This window comes from Suricata suricatta, chromosome X, assembly GCF_006229205.1.
Source record: "Suricata suricatta isolate VVHF042 chromosome X, meerkat_22Aug2017_6uvM2_HiC, whole genome shotgun sequence".
NCBI lineage: Eukaryota > Metazoa > Chordata > Mammalia > Carnivora > Herpestidae > Suricata > Suricata suricatta.
Window position 1 is genome coordinate 11,031,784 of NC_043717.1, and position 25,275 is coordinate 11,057,058.

Here is a 25,275-nt window from a genome sequence, read left to right on the forward strand (position 1 = left end):
TCCCCTTCTCATGCTCTGTCTCTCTCTGTATCGAAAATAAATAAAACATTAAAAAAAAATTTTTAAATAACAATAATATGTATGTACAGAGAGAAAGATAAAGCAAATGTGGCAAACAGTTAAAAATTGATGAATCTGGGTGAAGGGTATATGGACATGCATTGTACTAGTCCTCAAACTCATCTGTGTGTTTGAAATGTTTCAAAATGAAGAGGGGGGGGGATGTACGTGTTCATTAGAACCTTCTTTTCTTCTTGCTAAGATTTGGTCCTATCCTCTGGCCTCCTTCTACAAGAGAACACCATGTACCATAACCCCCTCACTACCTTTAAGGATGTATTTCTAGATCACCAAGTTGATCTGTATATACATTTTCTAGTTTTTTGGGTAAGACTGATATGAGTTATTGTGTTGTTCTCACGATATGCCAGGTTCAACTCTTTTTTTTTTTTTTTTTTTTTTGGCTTATTGACTTCTGAGTGAAAGACACATCCTTTGGGAACCGTTTGCTCTTCCCCTGGTTGCTGGCAAAATAAGGTTTTTATTGTTCTGTGATAACAGCACTTGCTGAACGTGTTTCTTCTCTTGGGCCAACGTTTGCTCATGCTGTGTTTTCTTCCTGTCTGCTCCCCAGAGATAAGGGGCAACCCCCACCTGCTGATCAAGTACCACAGCGGCTTCTTCGTGGATGGGAAGTTCCTGTGCTGTCAGCAGAGCTGCAAAGCGGCCCCAGGATGTACCCTCTGGGAAGCGTGTAATGGGAACCTTTTGTTGGGCTGGACCCCGGGTGGACGGTGCCCCGTTGGGCAAAGCTGCCAAGTTCCAGAATAGCTCACCAAGTTCTGGAAAACAAGATGTGCCAGATTGGCTTGAGATCATGAAAATGCAGCCTCAAAAATGCTCGTGGGCAGATGAAGTCCAATTCTAGGGTCGACTGAGTCATGTTCATTAAGATAACAACAACATTAACCTCTGGCATTCATTTCATGAGAAACATGTTTTTAAATTGGAATCAAGACTCGAGCAAGGAGCTGTTTATTTCCTCCCATAATTCGTTCTGGTTTGACATAAACTCCAAATGTGTAGAATGTGGTGAACATAGCACCAAGGTTCATAACCTAAAATAATAAACTAAAAAACCGCCATTTAAAAAAAACATATATCCAAGGATAAAATATACCATATATACCAAAATGATGGACAGCCAAATTTTAAAAGGTCTATTTAAAGGATTTGCCATTTCTGGACGTGTTTATTGATTTCTTATGGACATCATAGAAGGTAGTGAAGAGTTTGCCTTAAATGCAATCAGATTCTATCCAGAGTTATATTCCTAAGAAAATCTGTGTGAGGCTTTATCTGGGGACAGGAAAGAAAGCCCCCCAGTAGCTTTGAAGGGCTAGCAGTGGGAAGAAATTAACTGTTTCCTGCTTGTGCCCATATGGGGTCCCATCACGTAAGTACCCCAGGACACTTAGGTGACACAGTCCCACGTATTTTAGACGTTTATCATTGTTTACCAGTATGAAGTTGCAAATACATTAAAAAGGAGAACTTATTCTGGGAACGGTTTAACCAGCCTGGATAAAACGTGCTTGGATTCCAACTTGAACGAATTGAATGAGATGAACAATGTGCTACCATTTCATGAAGTGTAAGAGCCACGGGGACATGAGTTATTCAAATTCACTCTATTATCATATTCACAGCGGACAGTCCCATTGATGGTATTACTAGCAATTTGGCAACAAAATCAATGAACACGTGTTCATTAGACCACACAATGAACGTTTATCAATCTTACGTACCCACGTTGCCCTTTATACTCACCAATGACAGTGATTTAATGAACTATATAGAAATCGTGGTGTATGGATCCTCCCTATGCTGTAAGGGACTAAGGAATAACGTTTCCTTACAGCATTAGTTATATCCCCCACTTATTCTGTTCCTGATCTGGCATGATCCAGCAGGCCAGATTCTAGCTCTGACCATACCCTAACTCTCTGGGAAGACGCAGGAAGAAGGGCCAGAGAGAGCCCTGCCTTGGGATTATCTTCCTAGGCTCTGCCTGGATGGCATCTGCCATGCCTTCTGGATGCAACAGGCTCTTTGCCAGCCTCCGAAGGAAACTACAGAATTTGCGGGTGCTGTGGCTCACGAGTGACTATGATGTTGTCTATTTGCCCAAGTGTAACTTCCTGCCTTGGGCTCCTCTGCTGAGTTAGAGGGCAGCCCCTGGGTGCAGTTACTAGGAAGGAAATAGTTGAGAGTCTTTGCTTCCTTCTGTCTCCAAAATGCCCTAGACCACTCCTTTTCTGGGGCACACGGCCTCTGAGGAAGTTCACCATGCACCCCAGTTAGTTTGGATCAGTCTCTTTCTGGAGCTGGGGACCTGGCATAATTATTCAAACCTACCTGTCCCTGGAAGGAATGTTCCAGCTTGGTTAGTGAACCACATGGCCACTCTGCTTATAAGGCACATGACGGCTTCACCCCCTTGGCCAGGACATCTACCCACATGTGGAAGTGGAAAGAGAAACCAACAACTACCATAAGAAAGGAAGAAAGCATAGGATAGGTTTGTTTACTTATAAATCAGCTACATATAAGCATCTTGTATGAGTCGATCTAAGAGGAATCAGACCTGAATTCTGACCCAAGGCTCATAGATACTGGCCAATGAGATTAGACGTCTGTATTTCAAATACAGGGTAGACATGAGATATAAATTAAAAGTTTAAAGGACTGAGAGGAACTTGAACTTTTTCTCCGTTTGGGGAGAATATTGATGGCCATAGGCAGAGGAGTGGTGTTTGAGTTGGTGTTACAGGGGAAAGTCACATCACTCCAAATGTTTGCTTTGTTTAATGTTTTCTCTGATACTACCTAGCTTTGCTTTCCAGATGCTGATCTGCACGTCACAACCCGTGAAGAGAAACACAGAGCTCCCACCTTCCCGGACAGAGTGGTAAGTCAGCATTTTAAAAAAGATTTGCAGTCAGGATCTATGACCTAAACTATTAGTTGTCAGATTGAAGACTAGAAAATATGGGCCTCATTCAGAGGCTCAGCAAACAGAGGGAGACCGTCAGTTGTCACCAATAGCAATGGCTGTATCCAAGGATAAGTTTAAATATCGAGTCGCGGTACTATTTTATATGGTTGTATTTAATACCTGGGCCTTTTCCAACTTTTTCTTTTCTCATAGTCACCAAAAAATGGGTGCATGCGGGAGAAGTCCTTAAGATGGCATCACATATAACGGGTAGCTGTTACTTACTGCCATTCGTCCCCCAGCACCAGCATGGCCACGTGGGCCTCCTGTGAACACTCCAGTGAAGAAACGAGACCCCATAGGGCACAAGCAGAAACTAACCTAATTCCTTCCCTCCATTATCCCTTCAAAGCCACTCGGTGGGCTTTTGTTCTCTGTCTCTGAACAGAATCTCTGGTAGATTCCGTAGTTTTCCAGTCCCTCTCATTTGAAATAAAATTTCCCAATGCCTCGTAGTCACGGGAAGAACCTCTAAACTGTCCCATCCAATGTTACAGTCCTACGACTCCAAACATCATTCCAAGTTACAACGTCTCCCCTTCACATAGGTCAGATGTAGATCTGCCGGCAGCCTGCTCCGGGCGAGGGTCATGGAGAAGCTGAAACTTCTGACTCTTTCACAGTCGGGCCCCAGGAAGAGGGGGTGTAATGCAAACCAGTCATATGTGCCTGATCCCATCATGATTTGACAGGGGTGCCTGTGGGCTACTTGTGTGGGTGTGCCACTAGCAGGCAGATCCAAATGTAGTTTTATGACAGGGAATGTCTGGACCTTTGGCTCTTGGGTTTCTAGTCCTCACATTTCTGCTGAGCCAGTTCACCCATCTCGGGAAGAGTTCCTTTCAAGATGGCTCCCAGCCAACCCTCTCCCAAGGGTGGAGTTGGCCTACAGGAAAACAAACAAAACCTGGACTGGTCTGGTTAGGAAGACTGTCTGTGGCTCACTCACTCTCTCACTACCGACTACTGCTCTGCTTCTGCTCTGCCTTGTGGGGTTCGTAGCCTTAGCCTCTGGCTTTTAGGCTTCGCAGACAGGGGTCGGCCTCCTCACGTGCCAGGGGACACATAAAATGGCCTCCTGATGATCCTCTAGAAGCCATCCTCAAAGCAAAGGGGTCTCTGCCCGTCCATCAGCTCTCTGGTGTCTTGGCTACTTATTGTCAGTGGTACACCTTCACACACACTTCTCTCTAAGTCAAAACCATATGAATTTTGTGAACCAGCACGAGGGACAAAAAGAAATCCATTTCCGGAGTAGGTTAAATTGTGTCAATTGCTTCTCAAGGAAGCATAGCCATGCCAAAGCCTGGATGGCGGGCCCCCGGCCTCCAGAACTGGGAGAGAACAAATTTCCGTTGTTTGAATCCACCAGATGCATACCGATTGGTTATGGCAGCCCAAGGAAAGTCATACAGTTATGAAGGCCTGAGGGTTTTATTCTGTTATCAGCAGCACTGCCATTTTGGTTTGGGTGCATGCTCTCGTCCTGAAGTTTGGAAACTGTGGCCTTAGAAAACTCCTAAGAGCAATGTCCAGAATAAGCAAACACACAGGGACAAAAGGTCGAGGCGTGGTTGCTGGGGCTGGGATGGAAATGGGGAGTGGCCCCTAATGGGCACAGGGGCCCCACAGGAGTGCCAGCCACGTGCTTGGAGCCCACTGTGGCGGCGGTTGCCCGACTTGACAAATTTACTAAAAGTCACTGAATTCTACACTGATAAAGGATAAATTTTAAAGTATGCAAATGACAATCCAACACAATTTGTTTGAAACAAATCTAAGAGCAGGGGATAATTTAGGGGCCAGAAACCGTGGCACCTAATCTCTGGCAAGGAATTCTTTGGGAAATGTGCCGAAGATGATCAGTTTGGCAAATCAGTGGCTGAGGGTTTCTAAGTCTGTTTTGATTGTAAGCTGCCCTAAGGGATCAGGGATCAGAGAGAGTATCATGAAAAGCATGTTCTCCTTTGTTTTGTTTTTATCAGAACATTCAGGAGAGAAATGACTTTGCAGAGCTAAGGAAATTAAAAATCCACATTCTGGCTGGTCTGTTCAGCTTTCCATTGAGGGAACTTTCCATCGCATTTACCTCTGGACAGAACCATGGCATAGCTCATAAACAGCCGAGTTCTGGATAACTAAAATTTCCAGGAGGTTGATCCCTGGACCAAGAGTAAAACTACAAGTATGAAAACTTAAATTTAGAACTTATATATTGTTCTGTGAAGTTTTCATTGAAGGATAATGCACTTAGAAAAGTATAAAAGTCCTATGTGTTTAGCTTGCTGCCTTTTCACAAACTGAACACATCTCTGTACCTTACACATGTTCCTTTTTTGGTCAGTACATCCCAGTGATAGTAATCACTGGCTTGACTTATAACATCATAGATGACTTGTTTGGTTTTGACCTTTATATAAGTGGAATCTTAAAGCATATAGTCATTTATTATCTGTCTTATGAGTTTAGGGTATGGTTCTAATTGTTTCTCGCTGCTGTATATAGTTCTACTGTAACAAATTACCACGGGTTTTGTGACTTAAAACAACACAAATGTATTCTCTTGAAGTGCTGAAAGTCAGAAGTCTAAAATAAAATGGGCGCATACAGCTGTAGTCCCTGTAGAGGCTTTTGGGGGCCGGGGGGATCTATCTCCTTGCCTTTTCCAGCTTCTAGAGACTACCTACACATCTTGGTTTCTGGCCCTCTGTCCATTTTCAGGGCCAGAAGCGTAGCATTCTGTTTAGTATAAAATATCTTCATTCTTTTACCCTTTGAATGGGCATTTAGATTGTTTCCAGTTTTTATCTAATTGAAATAATTCTGCTATGAACATTCTTTCACGTCTTTTGATTTCAATGTTGGGTGTGCCTGTAGACTTTCTGGATCATAGGGTATGTGCACGCCCAGCCTTTCACTTCCGTCCATATCTTTGCCAGTCCTTAGTATTGGCCTTTTATTTTTCTTTCTTTCCTTTCCTTACTTTCCTTCCTTCTTTCCTTCCTTCCCATCTTTCTTGCACTCTTTCCTCTCTTTCCCTCCTCCTTTCCTTTTTAAAAGCTAATATACTAGGCCTGTGAGTTCTCACTGCCCGAATCTGTGCCTCACTATAATAAAATCTCTTGTCCTCCAAAGCTGAAGATTCCTCGAGCGGTTCCTATTTTCAGAATGAATGAACCATCTTCAAGTACCACTGTCGCCCAGTATGACAGCGACCCCAAGAAAAACTATGGCTCCCAGCTAAACGTCAATTTGCAGCATCTTCCAAAGGAAGACTACCCTGACTGGTGGCAAGTAAGAAAACTGAAAAGGTAAACTTGAGCTTTTAGTCTGGCTGCCCACGTGTAGGAGAGATGTTACCGTGCCGCCTTGGACCCCAGCCTCAAAGCTGTCCCTGCAGGCCTTGTCCGAGCTGCGGCTCGGAGCGTGAGCCGGGAGCCTGGAGACGCAGTGGCCCCACTGGGACAGAACAGCATAAACTTTCCATTTAGATGATCTGATCTGTCAGCTAAGCAATACTCGTGCATTTTATCCCCTCGTCTTTCTCTCCTCCATTCCCCCTAACACCCTTATGTGCCAGAACTCGGAATCTCTAAAATATATCCTTTACATGAGACAGTTTAGGGTGGGCTTCCTTTTGTGCTGTGCTTAGGAATGACAAGTGACACCCCCGGCAAGTCCTCGGCCGCTTCTCAGGATGTACGCCACCACCTCTCCTGATATGACCAGCCCTCTCACCTTTTTGGGGTTTTTAATTTTTTTCATGTTTATTTGAGAAAGCGCACGCATGCATGCAAACAGGAGAGGTTCAGAGAGAGAGAGAGAGAGAATCCTGAGCAGGCTCCATGCTATCAGTGCAGAGCCTCACAAGGGACTTGATCTCATGACCTTGAGATCATGACCTGAGCCGAAATCAAGAGTTGGACGCTTAGCCAACTGAGCCACCCCGGCACCCCTGGTCTTAAGTTGTTTTTTTTAATTAATTGTTTATTGTCAAGTTGGTTTCCATAGAACACCCAGTGCTCTTCCCCACAAGTGCCCTCTTCCATGACCATCATCCCCCCTTCCCTTCCCCCACTTCAGCCCTCAGTTTGTTCTCAGTATTCAAGAGTCCCTCATGATTTGCCTCCCTCCCTCTCCCTAACTCTTTCCCCCTCCCCCTTCCCCTCCACATGGTCCCCTGTTAGGTTTCTCCTGTTAGACCTATGAGTGACAACATATGGTGTCTGTCCTTCTCTGCTGACTTATTTCACGTAGCATGACTCCCTCGAGGTACATCCACGTTGCTACACATGGCCAGATTCCACCTAAAGGCAGAATTAAAACTGCCTCAAAGGCAGCACCTAAAATGTGTACCTCGCCAGGGTCTGGGACCAAACCGGCCCCGTCCCCGATGCTCAGTAAAGACTGAATTGAATCGCAAGACAGCAATAGAGAATGGGTCAGGGAGCAGCCTTCCATGTCTGCTGCCTCGGACTTCCCCCGTCACCGTGTTCACCATCTGACATCTGCTCGCCGGTCATCAGTGTCCCTACAGGGCGCCCACGTCTATCTCTCTGCACAACAGACGCACAACATCTCTCTGACTCCACTGTACCTCCTTCTTTGATTTGGGCTCTGATTTTTTAAATTCTTTCCATCCTCATCCTTTTAATATAAAGCAAATGCCTCACTGTACCCACAGTACAGTCACGGGCCGCACAGAACTTGAAAGAATTTGAGTGTATTCCTGTTGTTGCTTTCAGGGTAGCAAGTTGTGGTACCTTTGGTTTGAAAGCGGAGCTAGAATCCAGGTGTATTCATCTACACCGGGTGCCTGAGGGGACGTGTTACATAGATTTGCCTGCAACCCAGTGCTCCCGGGGAAGGAGACCAGCAGCACACTTAGATCCTAGCAGACCGGCTGTCACATCAACTTTGCGCCAGGTCCCCTCACTGCTGGAAGCCCCCGGGATCCGCTGAGGGAGGTGTGCAGTGAAAGTGATCGTTTTGTTCACCATGGAGTTTTTGCATGAATAGTTATTTAAAAAAATATTTCATGAAGCACCTGGGTGGCTCAGTCAGTTAAGCATCTGACTTCGGGTCAGGTCATGATCTCACGGTTCATGGGTTCAAGCCCTGCATCGGGCTCTGGGCTGACAGCCCAGAGCCTGGAGCCTGCCTCAGATTCTGTGTCTCCCTCTCTCTCTCTTTGCCCCTCCCTGCTCATGCTGTCTCTCTCAAAAGTAAACATAAAATTTTTTAAAATATTTCATGAAAACACCATTTATCATGACTGCTGAGTTTTTCTGACACCCCCTTAAATTTTGCCCCCAAGATTTAGCCCCAACTTTGGATTTTCCCCTAGAACCTGAGAAAGCTAGTTATCTGAACCAAGAATTGATTAATCACATCTTTGTGTGAGTAGCATTACATCAGTGAGTGAATGATGAGATTTGCTGAAAGGTCTTCATGGAGATTGAATTTTTAAAATGTAGCCATGATTCTCAGCTCATGGAAGTAGATAATACTTTTCATCAATTATCCTCAGTTGAGGTGCTTTTTAATTTTTTCTGAGTAGTGAAATAATGCATGCTTCCATTAAAGCATTCATGGATCGCAGAATAGCCAGTGTACATTGTTCTAGAATGTTCCATATGCACATGTTACTGTGTATAGAGAATTACAAAGTTAGATCCTTACCACGCAGTCAGTATTTTGTGTCACTTGCTCTTTTCACATCACATCTTGGACATTTTTTCCCATTTAAATACATGAGGATATTTAAGTTTTAATTTGAAAAATATTGAACGGTGGTAAAACATAACATACATTTTACCCTCTTAGTCATTTCTTTTAAAAATTTTTTAATGTTTATTTTTGAGAGACAGAGAGAGAGAGAGAGAGAGAGAGAGAGAGAGAGAGAGGATGCAAGTGGGGGAGGGACAGAAAGAGAGGGAAACACAGAATCTGAAGCAGGCTCCAGGTTCTGTGCTGTCAGCACAGAGCCCGATGCGGAGCTCGAACTCATGAACTGCAGTGAGATCATTATCTGAGCTGAAGCTAGATGCCCAACCGACTGAGCCACCCAGGCACCCCCTCATCGTAGTCATTTGTAAGTATGCAGTTCAGAGGGTGAGATACATTCACATTGGTACGCAACCTGCCTGATTATTTTGAATGTTTGCATAGTGTTCTATTACATGGATAAACCTAAGAGATATACTATTGGTGGACATTCTCTGAATGTTCTTGAAAACAACATAAAAGCTAAATAAATTGCTTAGCAATTTAAAATAAGTTTTGTGTGGGGGCACCTGGGGGGCTCAGTTGGTTGAGCGTCTGAGTTTAGCTCAGGTCATGATCTCACGGTTTGTGGGTTCCAGCCCCGCGTCGCGCTCTGTGCTAACAGCTTGCTCAGAGCCTGGAGACTGCTTCGAATTCTGTGTTTCTTTCTCTCACTGGCCCTCTCCCATTTATGCTCTGTCTCTCAAAAATAAATAAATGTAAAAAAAAAAATAAGTTTAGTGGGGCACCGGCTTGGCTCAGTCAGTAGAGCACATGGCGCTTGATCTAAGGGTTGTGAATTAAGCCCCACATTGGGCACAGAGCCTACTTAAAGAATAATAATAATAAAGTAAAATAAGAGTTGTCTTATGAAGAGATGAAGTAAAAAAGCTGCACGTATCACTGAGAAGTGTGGTTTTGAAAAAGAGCCTGTGAGCTGGAGGCAAACAGGAAACCGGTCCCACATTGCAAGTAAAATAGCCTTTGGACTTGGAGAGAGGCAGGCACTTGCTCATGCTCTGCTTCACGCCCCAAACGAAAGAGGGAAAATGATGGGTGGCAGAGGGTGACAAAGACCCTGTGGGTCCATCTGTGTCACACAGAGTTAGAAGTTCAGTTTTTTTAAGACTTTTAGTGGCAATCACAACAGCCAAGAGGAAAATAACATTGTAAAATATATTAAGTGGCCGAATGCTTGCGTATCTATGAGAAAATCAGGGCAAACCCAGACAAGATGATTTATTAATCCAACTTTCCTATTAACAGTTCTCTTTTATTCAGGAACACCGTCAAACTACTGCTTGTTCCTGGGGTCCCCGCAAGGACAAAGATGTGAAAATGACTCATTAGCTTAAATTCCCAAACCAAGTGAAGCGGACAGGCCAAAACGTTAAATGAAGCTACAAGATATCTAACAGAACTGTTTGGGGCATTTAACATTTATAAATAAACATAAATTTATGAAATATATCCTTTGTTGTAGCAGTGAAGATTTTGCAAGCGGCAACCAGAGGGAACGGGCTGTTGCAGATCACAGCACCTCAAAGATGTCATGGTAAGTCGAGTTCTGATATTCCTTTACACCTAGGATGTGCTTCCATTTGCAGGAAAACTAACCAAATTTGCAATCATTTTGCAACTAGACGTCATGTTTAAGGTAAATAAGAGCCAAAAAAAAATTTCACGTACTTTGCCCCTCTGAACCCTTAAGTTGGTCTGAACCGATGGCTCCTCGGTTACAGTCTTCCTCACCCTGGATTTCCTGTCCATCAGTCGTGATATCCACTGGTGTTAGCACGAACAATGGGACACCTGGCTTGGGCATCTCTAGCGGGAGGGAAAACCACCTAGAGCTGAGTAACTCTTCTCTAAGAATAGCTCTGCCCACAACCTGAACACTTTTTGTAACGTTATGCCACAGCTGCCCCCGAAGGCGTTCATCTATTTCATGAGCCTGCTCTTCAGAAGAGTCAAACAAATCCGTATTCCTGGTGGCCTCCTGTATCGAAGAGCCATTTTCTCACTAAACTGGGCATGAGTTCCACTTCTGAGTGATTCTCTCTTCACTTTGCAGATACTTCCCAAGTGCAAAGAGGGAACCCTAACAGTCTGCATTTTATTTACGGGGTGGAAGCAGGGCGGGATTTGATACTGCGTTGCTGGGTGATTGCATTATTTCTCGGTGGTTTTTTTGCATTTATGTCGTTTCCTCTCTTCTTAAGGGGATACCCCGAGTCAAGTTCATCTGAAGAAGAGGAAAACCTGGATGACTATGAGTGAGTTTTGAAAGTCCTCTGTATAACTCTAAAACTAACATAGGTGTTTCTATTCTATTCTTCCCCAAAGGCATTAAAGCAGATGGCTTGGTCTTGCTCAGGAGGCAGTATTTACAAGGGCAAAGTCACATGAGGTTCTAATCCATTTATCTGGATGACAGGTGATAATGAGCTAGAATGTTACTAAGGGAAATACTTCTCAGTCTGGATCATCTAACGTAGCTATCCACATTCATTGGATTTATTGAATACCTGGAGTTCCCTGCATTTCACTTTGTCCTCATAGATACAAGATATGACATTTTGATGGAGAAATGCTCTATTAAACATTGCACCTGGACAGCTGCGTGGTTCAGTTGTATAAGCGTCTGACTTCGGCTCAGGTCATGACCTAATGGTTCGTTGGTTCAGGCTCCAAGTCAGGCTCTGTGCTGACAGCTCAGAGCCTGGAGCCTGCTTCAGATTCTGTGTCTCCCCACTTTCTGCCCCTCGCCTCCTCATGCTTGTGCGCTTGCTCATGCTCACTCTCTGTCTGTGAAAAATAAACATTAAAAAAGCATTGCACGTGGACCTCAGGCATAAACCAGACTCTTCAGGGTGAATACAAATGTGTGATCACACCAACTATACTGAGACAGGTTGGCCTGAGGGGCCCTTAAGGTCCTTTCCAACATCTAGGACAGTGTCCTTCTTCAAATAGGGACAAAAAAGTCCCCTGAACTTTATGTAAAACTGGCATTAAGGAGAGGCAGGAGTGGGAGGGCAGAATGCGCCTCTCAGACACCTGCTACCCAGTGGCAACACTTGCTACCCAATGGCGGCCAAGTTGCTTGAGCACCAGGATATACTATTGTTACTTCTGTCTTTGTCTGAGTGCTGTCACTGATGTCTTGGTTCTAGGTACAGTGAGAGGTTTTATGAAGTACATGTCACTTTTTTGAGTCTTTGTCCTACCTCCAACCCAGCCTGGGCCTAGGCGTGTGTGCCACATTAGGGAAGACGTGCTGTATGCCTGAACCCTCCACGGCATGACCTTTCCAGCACCTTCTAGCTCCCCTCTATCCCTACCTTCTCCCCCGACATCCACCCTCAGGAAAGCCTGTGATGGAATAATTCAAACTAAGATGTAAAAGACTGAGAAACACCAGCACAAAAATTAATAGCACTTTGACAGAGGACAACCGAAGGGAGTGACCTTCTAATTGTGGGTTTGCTCATTGGCTTTCCGATGAATTGGAAGTCTTCCTTTGCTCTGGAAAGGACCATATAGACACTCTTGCTCTCCATCACTTCTAAATTCAAATGGTGCATGAGAGGTGTGCGTCGGGGAGACGAGCAGGAAAGACCTGCTCTCTTCAAAGTGAAAGAGATGCCGCCAGGAAATCAGGACCAGAGGGCTGTGTGGTCTGGGGCTCAGCCCCTTGCACTGCACTTGGTGTCCCCGGGTTCTCCCTCTATCAGTGGCCCTGAAGCATATGTTCTGTGGCCAGAACTTCACAGGCAATTCTATTCTGTTCTACTGAAGGCCGAGTCACCAACGTTTAGATGAAAGTCATACCTCGAGACAAGGCCTCTGACACCTTGTACTGAAACCTTTTTTTTTTTTTAAACAAACGAGCCAGACCTCAGCCAACTTCTGACACAGGCAAAGTGTCTATGCAGGGGGTGCTTACTCACAATCTCGCCTCGCTTCTCCAGGCTTCTCTCCTTATTCCTGACCATCTCTGTCTTCTATCTCCCATGGGCACGTATCCCCAACCATATTCCCTGAGGAGTCTTTTGATTAGCTATGATTAGCTTAAAATACTAATAAGAAAATGATTGGCTAATATCTCAAGTTTTAATTATATAGTATCTATAAGGGTAGGACTAGAAGAGCTTTCTGGGGGGAAGAGACTTTTATACTTATCGAATTCCAAACCCTCGTCCTAATTTTGCAAATGGGTAATTCCCGGGTCAACAAAGGCTAAGTGGCTCGTCCAAAGCTGTACACTACTTATTAGAAGTTCTGTCTAGAACCCAGACCTCCAAGCTGGTGGGTGGCTCTCGCCACTTCCTTAGCCCGCCCACCAGCTGGCACTGCCCCATCCCCACTCTCAGGTATTTCTTTCCTCCTCGGGTGTTATTTTCTAACCAGAGGGTCCCCGTGAGCCCCCAAATCCACGCTCCATCCCACCTCACACCCTGTTCGTTTCCCTAGTATGACATTTTGGCCAAATCCAAAAGACTACAGACGTCATTGATCTCACAAGAGAAACAGCTCTGTGGACTGTTGAGTTCTGCGTACAGAGACGTGATACTCTTGGCTAACTTCGTGGAAAAGGCAGTTTCTAAAGATTACACCTGGCCGGTCCATGTCATCTTTTTCTCCGGTCACTATAACTCTTACTGTGTTAATATAACCACAGGAGCTTATTATTGCTATCCTGCAAATAAAAGAGATTTGTTAGAAAAGCATTTGCTTTGAAAATAGATGCCATAAAGGGTGCTTCCATCAGATTATTACAAGAAAAATATAGGGTTGAGGGGTGACTGGGTGGCTCAGTTAGTTAAGTATCCGACTCTTGGTTTCTGCCCAGATCATGATCTCACTGTTCCTGGGATTGAGCTCTGTGTTGGGCTCTGCACTGATAGCACAGAGCCTGCTTGGGATTCTCTCTCTCTCCTCTCTCTCTGCCCCTCCTCCACTCGCTTCCTGTCTCTCTCTCTCTCAAAATAAATAAAAAAGTACTTTTAAAATTAAAAAATATATATATATGGTAGAAAGACAGGAACTTTCATCCTTGGCAACCCCGGCTTTCCCAGTGGAATATTCTGCATTGGTCTAATCTCTGGCTCTCACTCAAAACAGTGAAATACAGAACTTAGGGCCCAGCTAGGAGGCCAGCCATTCCTCAGTGCCAGCCCGTGTGAAAATAAGGATACGCAGGCCCCACGGCACGGGCTCCTTGACTTTGCAAATAAGTCAGGCGGAGAAGGACAGATAGCGTATGTTCGCACTCATAGGTCTAACAGGAGAGACCTGGCAGGGGACCATGGGGAGGGGAAGGGGGAAAGAGAGCAGGGGAGAGTGAGGGACACAGATCAAGGGAGATTACTGAATACTAAAAAACGAACCATGGACTGAAGGGGGAGGGAGGAAGGGGTTGATGGTCATGGTGGGGGGCACGTGTGGGGAGAAGCACTGGGTGTTATATGGAAACCAACTTGACAATAAACTATTTAAAAAATTAACTACAAACAAAAAAAATAAATAAATAAAAGCTCCTGGAGCGATCAGGTTTGGAAACCCCCGATCGAGGCCGACACCCCCTTTTACACACAAGAAAGTGGAGTCATCAGCCGTGCAGTTAAAAATCACTGACTCTCCGCTATGCAACTCTTTCTCTTTGCAGCTGGTTTGCAGGCCACATCTCCAGGTCACAATGTGAGCAGTTACTGAGACAAAAGGTAAACAGCCTGGTTTTTGAAGTAGCCTCTAAGCCTCTCTATCGCTGGCCCCTGGGAGGGGGGGGGGTAATGCTCTTCTCGTAGAAGCCAGGTCGCTAATCTTACAGTCATGTCATTGCGCGGTCAGCCCCTGGGTTAGCGGGCCCTTGGTATCTAGCTACTTCCTCTGTTTCCATTATCTGCTGCTGTGGGACAACCCACTTCAAGATTCAGTGGTTTGAAAAAAAAAAAAAAAAGATTCAGTGGTTTGAAACCAGATTGGCCACCTCACCATTTGGTGCATCCACCGGGCCCGCAGCACTTTCGCAGGTTTGGCTTAGGGTCACCCGGGTATCCGCGTGTAGCCAATAGATGCACGGGGCGGGGTGGGTTTGACTGGGGCAGTCACCGCGGTGCCACAGTCCTGCCCCGCGTGGCTGCCGTGGGCTTCCTCCCCGCCTGGTGATCTCACGGCAGTGGCAGAAGAGGCAAGTCCTGTAGTTTACTGCAAGCACTCGCTGAGTTTCTGCTTTGGGTGCACTTGCAAATGCCCTACTAGCCAGAGCAGGGCGTGTGGCCCGTCCCGGCCTCCCTGCGGGAGGGGCTACACAAGGCCACAGTAGGGGACATGATTTATTGGGGGGCCACCTATGTGACGGTCTAGCGCAACACCGACCCTGCTCATCAGCACCTAAGCCAGAGTACGACAGACATAATAGGGCCTAACTCTCCCTGATTTTGTTACTCAAGGCACGGAATTACCAGGAGCAGACTCTTTTGCCCTACCAAAATGACGCTTTGATACAGTTCAATCTAATAAAACACACCAGTGATTTCCTTGAGGGGTACTGGTGAGAACGTGGTGGCCTCACCGCCTAACTCGGGATCCTGCCACACTCACAGGTTATTTTCTGCGCTTTCTGAATCTGGATCTGCTTAGAATTAGCACAAGTGATACAGCCACGTTGAGTGCAGGACGTTAACAGAGGGTTTGTTCTGCATCTCTGGTTTTCTACTAGCTTCCAAGGGCATGATACAGTCATGTGGAGCTTTAAACTTTATTTCTGAAAGATTGAAACATCAGGCTGGCGCAAATACAAGATGGAGAAAATTGGGGCGCCTGGTAGCTCTGTCAGTTAAGCGTCTGACTTCGGCTCAGGTCCTGATCTCACAGTCCATGAGTTTGAACCCCGCGTCAGGCTCTGTGCTGACGGCTCAGCATCTGGAGCCTGCTTCAGAGCCTCCCTCTCTCTCTTCCCCTCCCCTGCTCGCACTCTCTCTCTCTCAAAAATAAATAAACATTTTTAAAGAAGGCAGAGAAAATTACCAGTGGGGGTTAAAAAGTAAGTGCAGAGAGAGAGTCGGAGTGCACAGGGTCTCCAACAGAGCCGAGAGGTGGAGAGCTCAGCTGTGGGGCTGTGGGGCCCCTTCCGCACCAGCTGCTGTATGACCCGTACCGTCAGTGACATTTAACGACCAATGACGATTCAGTGACCTAAAAGATCAATCTTCCTATCACCTATAGTTTTCAAGAATAACGAGAATGTTCTCTGTTCCTTCCACACTTTCCTTCCTTTGCAGGGCAAAGAAGGCGCGTTTATGGTTAGAAATTCCCGCCAGGTGGGAATGTACACAGTGTCCTTATTTAGCAAGGCTATAGAGTAAGTATGGCAGGGATTTCTGCCTTTTACCTTTTGTTTGTGTCCTTTGAATATGCCGGCCATTTCGTTACATTTTGGGATAAGACACCGCCTTTAAACCCTGGAATTTTGGATCAAAGTATTTCTATTGAATGCGACCCTTTATCATTGCCTTCCCCCCCTGCTTTGAGAGGTTGTTCTCTGGAATGATGCCAGTCAACGCTTGGTAAAGGAATCTTGGGTTACTCTCCTTGACTTGCCCCTAGGCCTAGAAAGAGAGAAAAATAGCAATGGAGCCTGTCTACACCCTTGTCCCTAGCCATCTGCTGAGCTGAGAGACCTACCCCAGCATCTGGTCTCCAGTAAGTCTTTCCAGCGGGTGCAAAGCTGGTAGAAAGTTGAATGGGTTTATCTGTGTTCCGCAGATCGTTTCCTTCCGGGGTGCCGTCCTCTTTGCATGGTTAAGAGTTCTGGTTGGGAGCTGCACCTCGGGGTCCAACTCCTGACTCTACCATGTCAAGGCTGTATGACACCACGCAAGTTTCTTAACCTCTGTGCCTCAGATTCCCCATTTGAAAGGGGAAAATAACACTGACTAGTAGGTTCTCTGGGTGAAGTGAGTGAATGCACGTATTGGATCACAACAGTGCCTGGCGCAGAGTAAGCACTTAATAAACGAGTAGCAATTACTATTACGGTTGCTGTTCTTGTGAAGGAGCAAGTCCGTGCACTCCACTCCCCCGCCCCAATGCTTTGGCACCTATGACACCCAAAGGCACGGCGTGCAAGTCCACGCATATCGGGACCCCCTGCCGGCGTTTTCCAGGCCACATTCCCATTGGCTGTTAGCTGTTTTGTTCCTTCTGATCATCCGGAAAGCTGTGTTTATTTGCACCATTTTGCGGATGAGAGGTCTGAGGTTCCACCTCACGGAGACCCACCCACAAAATTAACGAGGGACCCACGTGATGTCAGGCCTTCAACAACAGAGTTCGTGTTCTTTTGACCAGACTCCTGTGTCCATATTGAGAACTCCTAGTGTTCTGAGATAAGAGTCTGGCCAAATCTATATTAGGATCATTTGAAAAAAAATATTCCTAATAAAAAGATTTCTTTTGATGGTTGGATTGCTTGACCCTCTCTCTGCCTTGGGGATGTCTCCACATACCATACCTACCCTTGGTACTTACATGGGTTTTTTTTTTTTTTGGTGATAATTAAGTGGTTAAAAGGTAATTTTATTTTGAGAAAAATTTCTATGATGTATCCATCTCCCATTTGAGAGACCAGGAGGTACCCTAAGCAGTCACCGCATTTCCCAGTGCAGGAAGCCACTCCTGGGCCATCTCTTCTATGAGGCTGCACAGCGACAGGCTGGCTAAAGCCGGCCCGGTAGGAATCGGGAGGATTTGCTTCAGGGCGCATTGAGAGCTCCGTGGCCACCGCCCCGCGGGTTCAGCTGCACCTGACATCAGGGTCCTCCTAATCAAGGCCCGTGACACCAAACTTATTTTTGAAGGTGGCCAGATAGAGAATACAGCAAATAGATGAGGAATCAAATGAAAATAATCCCAATTAATGAATATGGAAGCCCTCTTTTATGAAACATCACAAATGGGCCTGGATGCGTTTCACGCTGAGACCAAGAGCAATGTGGGCGTTTGCAACAAGAAACCGCCATTTTTCCTTTTTACAAGTGCGGTTTTAACTAGGCTAGAATCACGGCAACAACCATTTCCTGAATTTGTTACGAACCAAACATAGCGCAAACTGCTGTCCATCAGATCGCACCCAATCTTTATTACAACCAGACGAGATATCTAGCGAACAGTAGAACTGGATGGAAAACCAAGCTTTTGATCACTAGGCTCCACTCTAAAGCCCGAGACAGGCATATGATTTCTTATTAGCTGAGATTAATGCATCTGAAGTAATCATTTAACCACTGTTTAATCAAGCCTTGATCGGTAATTAAAAACATTCTAACATTCGTTCTTCCTTACTAGTGATAAAAAAGGAACCGTCAAGCATTACCATGTCCATAAAAATGCTGAGAATAAATTGTACCTGGCAGAAAACTACTGCTTTGATTCCATTCCAAAGCTTATTCACTATCATCAACACAATTCGGCAGGTAATTTATTTCAGTTGTTCTTTTGTGGGTCCTTGTTGATAAATATTCATTGTCTTGGATACTATTGATCCTCCTAACATTCTTTTTTCTTTTAATTTTTTTAATGCTTTATTTATTTTTGAGAGAAAGAGAGAGACAGCATGATCAGGGGAGGGTCAGAGAGGGAGGGAGATACAGAATCCGAAGATAGGCTCCAGGCTCCGAGCTATCAGCACAGAGCCCAACACGTGGCTTGAACCCTCGAATCGTGAGATCATGACCTGAGCCCAAGTTGGATGCTCAACCGACTGAGCCACCCAGGTGCCCCAATCCTCCTAATATTCTTAATCATATCGGGAACCATGAAAGTAGGAATAAAAATGCTCTCAAGCCATATATGGGCTGTGATATTTAGCCTACATTTTCTGGAATATAGCATCACATGCTCTAAAATGCCAGAAAAATGCAGTTGTGTGAGTTGAGTGACTCAGAAGTAGCGATTCTCGGGGTGCCTGGGCGGCTCAGTTTGTGAAGCATCTGACTCATGGTCTCTGCTCAGGTCATGATCTCACGGTTCATGAGATCGGGCTCTGTGCTGACAGCTCAGAGCCTGGAGCCTGGTTCAGATTCTGTGTCTCCCTCTCTCTCTGCCCCTCCTCCGCTCACTCTCTCTTTCTCTCTCTCAAAAGTCAATAATGTTTAAAAAAAAAAAGAAGTTAGAGATTCTCTTTACGAAAATATTTGCGGTCTTATTTTGCTTATAGGAATAAGTTGATTACCAACATCAAACATAGAAATGTTTACCATTGGAGCAAAAACCTCCATGGACAAATTGGTGTCTGACAGAATTTTCTTCTATGCTGATATGAACACTTATTATTTATTATAAAATTTTTAATGTTTATTTTTGAGAGAGAGAGACAGAGACAGAGTATGAACAGGGGAAGGGCAGAGAGAGAAGGAGACACAGAATCTGAAGCAGGCTCCAGGCTCTGAGCTGTCAGTACTCAAACTCACAAACCAGGAGATCATGAGCTGAGCTGAAAGTGGATGCTTAACCAACTGAGCCACTCCAGTGCCCCTCTTATTTATTATATATATAAATAAATTATATATCTGTTTGTATATACAGTATAGTTTACAGAGGTAGGATCATTCCACACACACTACTTTTCAGCTTTCTTTTATTTTTTAAATGTTTTTATTTTATTTTTGAGAGAGACGGAGCATAAGTGGGGGAGAGGCAAAGAGAGAGGGAGACACAGAATCCAAAGCAGGCTCCAGGCTCTGAACTGTCAGCACAGAGACTGACGTGGGGCTTGAACCCACAAACTATGAGATCATGACCTGAGCTGAAGTTGGATGCCTAACTAACTGAACCACCCAGGCAAAAAAAAAAAAATTTTTTTTTTGAGAGAGAGAGAGGAAGCATATGAGCAGAGGAGGGTAGAGAGAGAGGGAGATACAGAATCTGAAGTAGACTCCAGGCTCCAAGCTGTCAGCACAGAGCCTGAAGCAGGGCTCGAACTCACAAAGTGTGAGATCATAGCCTGAGCCGAAGTCAAAGGCTTAACCAGCTGAGCCACTCAGGTTCCCTGATCAGTTTACTTTCTTTACTCAAAATGTCTTAGCGGTCTTTCCTTGCCAATACATACATATAGCTCACTTTGGTCTATTTAACAGCTACGTAGGATCCTAGTATAGAATTAGTCCATAATTTATTTACCTAACCCTATGTTGATACATACAGTATGTTCACATTATAATTGACATGTTTCAATGCACAGTCCTGTACACATAGCTCTGTGTACCCATATTAGTGTTGCTATAGCCAAATTCCCTAGAACTGAAATTTCTAAGATAATGGTTAAGAACATTTAAAATTTAGACATTTTCGGGGTGCCTGGGTGGCTCAGTTGGTTGAGCGTCCGGCTTCAGCTCAGGTCATGATCTCACGGTCTGTGGGTTTGAGCCCCGCATCAGGCTCTGGGCTGAGAGCTAGCTCATGAGCCTGGAGCCTGTCTTCAGATCCTATACCTCCCTCTTTCTCTGACCCTCCCCTCCTCATGCTGTCTCTGTCTTTCTCAAAAATAAATAAAACATAAAAAAATTTTAAATAAATAAAAAATAAAATTTAGACATTTTCAAATGCTTTCCAGAGATGTACACCCCCACCAACAGTAATCCCCTTCATCCTCACCAACCCTGGGTACTATTATTCTTTTTGGATTTTGCCTAACTGACCAGTGCAGCTGTGTATAGAAATTCCTCCTAACGGCAGCGTTACCTCGCCCTGCGGGCTAATCACCTCACGGCATATACACGTGTCAGATCATCATGTTGCACACCTTAACGTTAAGTACATCAACAACATCTCAGTAAGCTTAGGAAAAAAGAAGTAAAAAAAAAAAAAGGAACTCTCCTCTGTCTTTTCTAGACTAGTGTCACTTATGCGCAACGACTGCATGCCTTTCCAACAGTGAGTAAAAATAAGCTGTGGGTTCAGCATCAAATGTGCGCCAGTCTATCTGACCACATTACACGCACGTAGGTGACCTAGCCTTACTCCTGGCTTTCATTTTGGCTCTTGTATTTTTCCCTTGTCCCAATTTCCTCAATTGTACATTTTAACCTCTAGCACCTAGGAAGTAACCTTTGGAAAAAGTTTTGTATGAACGAACATCTCCAAGTAGAACGATTTCACTCCAGAAGATGCACAAGAAACCCCACGGGGTATAGGAAGGAGACATTAATGTGTTTATTTAGATATTTCTAAAAATCTATTTCTCTGAAGTTTTCTATTGTGAGTATGTTTTGTGATTCAAATAATGTGCCAATACTGCAGCCATTGTAATTACATATTTTGGAGGAGTGTGCCAATCTTTTTGCGGATAAAAGGTTCAGGACTTGAAACATTTGGAGACCACTTATATACAAAGTAAATAAATATAGGGGCGCCTGGGTGGCTCAGTCGGTTAAGCGTCCGACTTCAGCTCAGGTCATGATCTCATGGTTCGTGGGTTCGAGCCCTGTGTCGGGCTCTGTGCTGACAGCTCAGAGCCTGGACCCTGCTTCAGAGCTGTCTCCTTCTCTCTTTGCCCCTCCCCGCTCACGCTCTGTTTCTCTCTCAAAAATAAACATTGAAAAAAATACTTTTAAATAAAAAAAGTAAATAAATATATAGAAAAAGGAAGGAGAGAAAAAGGATATGTGTGACAGCTCCCAAGACTTGTAAAATATCACACATTTAAGCAAGAAACATTTTTTGAACGAGTTGTTTAAAAACACTATAAAAACTGTGATTATTTTAACCTGGCATTATCATTACTTGATGTAAGCAATTCAAATGACTTGACCAGTTAGTGCAACTTAGTAATAGCTTCCACTTTTAAAAATCAAGCGGTTTGGTTTTTATTTTTATTTAAAAGTCGAGTGTTTGGAGTTTTTTTTTTAACCAAATTTATGTGCCATGTGTGCATGTATTTAAGTATAGGATGATAAAAAGATAGAATAAAAATAGGAAAATTTTTTAAAATGGAAGAAAGAGGGGCCCCTGGGTGGCTCAGTCAATTGGCGTCCAGCTTCGGCTCAGGTCATGATCTCACGGTTTGTAGGTTCGAGCCCTCCGTCAGGCTCTGTACTGACAGCTAGCTCGGAGCCTGGAGCCTGCTTCAGGTTCTGTGTCTCCCTCTCTCTCTGACTCTCCCCTGCTCACGCATTCTGTCTCTCAAAAATAAATTTAAAAAACATTTAAAAATTAAAAAAAAATAAATAAATGGAAGAAAGATTCCATCAAGCAACCAAGCCTACGGGATATTTTAGAATTACCTAAAGTTGTCTTACTCTTTTCATCTTTGCTTTTATATTGAGCTAATTAGTCAAGTCAAGCAAATCAACCCGATACAGGATAGATATGGTCTGAACGGAGCCTCGCTCTCTGTCATGACATCCCAAATGTGGTGCTTGTCCAGCTCCCCTGGAGAGAGCCCAAGCCGGCGTGTGAGCTGGTGTGATGTAATGTGATGTGACACGACGCGATGACACAGTGCTGATTCTGTTGCAGGCATGATCACACGACTCCGCCACCCTGTGTCAACCAAGGCCAACAAGGTTCCCGTCTCCGTGTCCTTGGGAAGTGGTATGGACACACACTTGAGCTCTTAAACTCCATTTTCCACAATTTCTGGTTAAAAAACTATGTATGTATTTACTAAAAAACAAGGGAAGACCGGAAGGAGGTCCCATTCAGGTTATGCCAGGGAGGGCTTCAGTTCTAATATGTTTGATCGTTTTCATAAAAAATCAAAAAACACCACCCTTTCTGTACTCTGAAACTAACTCTGTAATCTCCTCAGCCTTACCGAAAAGGCTGTCAAGTTTGTCCTTTCATTAAACCCAACCATTAGCTGCTAGAGCCCCATCACTTGTCCTTTCTTCTTCCAGGATTCTGTGCCAGCTCAGGGGAGCCGGTGTTTAATCCTGTGTACTTAGGATAAGGACATCCACCCAGATCACAGTTTCATTTGCCTTAAAATCAAATGTCATGATTTTTTTTTTTTTTACCAAGCTAAGAGCATCGAGCACCTTTTGACACCAGGTATTTCCACGATACTCCCAGTTGGCAAAGTGTTCTAAGCCTTTTTGTCAACAACCATAGCTGCTCCATGAACAGTCTTGTCCTGGTGGCATCAGATGTGGTCATAAGACCACATCGCTAAGGGTTTGGTTTTTTTTAAGTGATCAACTTAAAGTGTCTTATTGTTGTCAATGTGAAACTCGTTGAAGAAATCACGTGGGAAGCTGTTGGCCCCAGAGCCTTCTAGTCTCATCCTAAAGAGTGTCCGTCTTGCTTTATTAGGAATATGGGAACTGAAAAGAGAAGAGCTTACCCTCCTGAAGGAACTAGGAAGCGGTCAGTTTGGAGTGGTCCACCTGGGCCAATGGAAGGGACAGTATGACGTTGCCATTAAGATGATCAAGGAGGGCTCCATGTCAGAAGATGAATTCTTTCAGGAGGCCCAGACCATGATGTAAGTTCCTCCTGAGGAATGGCAGCGTGGCGCTTACGGGGGAGGACATTCACGCTAACAGGTCTGTCCCTAACATTTGCAAGGCCTCGAGCAAGACTCCACATATCATAGGCACATTTAGAAGTTATAAATCAAGCTGACACACTGTTAAATGAAATCAGTTCTCCGCTCCCTTGACAAGGATACCTTCATAGCAACCTGAGAGGCCACATTCAAGTTTAGAATTCTCAAGACTCTTCCGAGAAACCAGCCCCTGGCCCATATCACCTCTCCCAACTCTACCCTTCTCCTTTCTCCTCCCACCCCCAGCTCTGTCCTGCACTGTACTCGGTACTTATGTGGAGACATAGCATTCAGTACCTCCAAGCTCCCGCTGTGTCTCCCACAAACAACTATCCGCCAGCTAACGATGGTGGTTAGGGATAGGCACACCAATCACATGGTTTACTCTTGGGGGACGGGCCCAGGAAGAGTCTACACAGGTCCTGGAAGAGTATCAGGACTCTGTGAATGGGGGATTTTAGAGTCTTGGTACCCAAAGGTGATCAAGAAAAAGGGAAGCATGGGGTCTGAGTAGGCATGTTTCTTTGGCTCTTCAGCCTCCCAGTCCTTTGGGGAGGTGCGTGGTGGGGTGAGGAACAGGATGGGGCGCTGCAAAGCACATGCCCAAGGGTAGGAGCCTCTGGTGGCCAGGACTAAGCAGTACTGAAAACTAATGGCCTGTGGGCAATATCCTTTTCCTTTCTGGTACCTTCAGTACAGTCTGACAGAAGTCCTTTCTCACCCAACTTCTTTCCTCATCTGGTAAATGGAGATAACCTTCCCAATGGGCCTTGGCTCCCTAAACAGTGCACAACGCAGATGTGTTGTTTTCCTCTCTGAACTCCCTTTCTCTGTCTCTGTCTCTGTCTCTGTCTCTTTCTCTCTCTCCCTCCCTTCCTCCCTCCCTTCTCTCTCTCTCTTATCAATGTAAATACAAAGAATTATTTTAATGATTCTACCTCTTCTTGTAAACATGGTGAATCAGACTCTGAACCAACCGTCCAGGTTTGCCTGAGACGTTCCTACTTTAGGCAAACTGGGACAGCTGGCCCCCCTGCCTTTAGAGACCAATCAACACAAAAATGCCACAGCAGGATTTTGGTCAAAGGTAGTTGAAATCACCAATCCTGGCCTGCTGCAGGGTAATAACACAAAAACACAAAATAACACCAAATTATATAAATGTTGACATAAACCCCTGTATGGCAGTTACAGGCATTTCTCCGAGCACTTAATAAATCTGACTGCATTCAATCCTGATAAGAAGCCTGGGTCGAATGTCCTATGGTTATCTCTCTTTTCTAGGAAACTGACACACAGAAATGTCACGTAACGTGCCCAAGGTCACCAAGCTAGTAAAAATGGCAAGGCAGAGATGCCAACCCAGCAGACATTCCAGAGTCCATCTCCTTAGTCATTCTTCCATGGAGACCGAAGGTGCCAGGATAGTGAGGACAATCACTTTGACCACAAGCGCAGGCTGGTTTGGAAGCAGAGAGACTGCGTGAGCACAGGCCTCCGCCTAGGGCTGGCTTCACGGGCTCGCTGCGTGCGGGTCTCGGGGGAGGAGGGGCCGCACTTAGAAGGGCTCTGCGCTTGGCTTACTGATGTGATGTCACCAACCTGGAATTTGTAATCAAGTTCATATAAGGGTCCTCACATTTTCATTTTGTACTGGCCCCTACAAATTCCGTAGCCTGCCGTGCCTCTGGCAATTGTACCGTCAAAACTGGGGAGGGGGCCCTTGGTGTCCTCCTTTTGTAGGACAGAAAACTCTAGCAGAAACTCCCTTAGGCTCATGGTAGAACCCCTGCGTCATGGTAGAAGTTGAAAACATGTTTTTGCAGTTAGAGGGCTGGTTATCACACAGAATCATAAAAAGCCATTAACAAACCACTGAGTCATAAAGAAAGAGATCGAA

The 25,275-nt window shown here is 45.0% G+C and overlaps 1 protein-coding gene and 1 long non-coding RNA gene across 4 annotated transcripts in view; one reads left to right on the forward strand and one right to left on the reverse strand.

Annotated features, from left to right (window-relative positions):
- Nucleotides 1-25,275, reverse strand: part of LOC115283910 — a 53,647-nt gene that overhangs the window by 17,803 nt on the left and 10,569 nt on the right. The window lies entirely within an intron of this gene.
- BMX (BMX non-receptor tyrosine kinase) overlaps nt 1-25,275 on the forward strand; it is a 52,701-nt gene that overhangs the window by 12,585 nt on the left and 14,841 nt on the right. For 2 of the 3 annotated variants that reach the window (XM_029930392.1, XM_029930395.1), the window contains exons 5-14: nt 635-754; nt 2,907-2,971; nt 6,194-6,369; nt 10,308-10,379; nt 11,047-11,100; nt 14,496-14,550; nt 16,111-16,190; nt 18,176-18,303; nt 22,346-22,420; nt 23,141-23,312. In XM_029930392.1, the coding sequence (XP_029786252.1) occupies nt 635-754; nt 2,907-2,971; nt 6,194-6,369; nt 10,308-10,379; nt 11,047-11,100; nt 14,496-14,550; nt 16,111-16,190; nt 18,176-18,303; nt 22,346-22,420; nt 23,141-23,312 (997 nt within the window). The remainder of the gene's footprint in view (nt 1-634; nt 755-2,906; nt 2,972-6,193; nt 6,370-10,307; nt 10,380-11,046; nt 11,101-14,495; nt 14,551-16,110; nt 16,191-18,175; nt 18,304-22,345; nt 22,421-23,140; nt 23,313-25,275) is intronic. The other variant, XM_029930394.1, reaches the window with a different exon arrangement.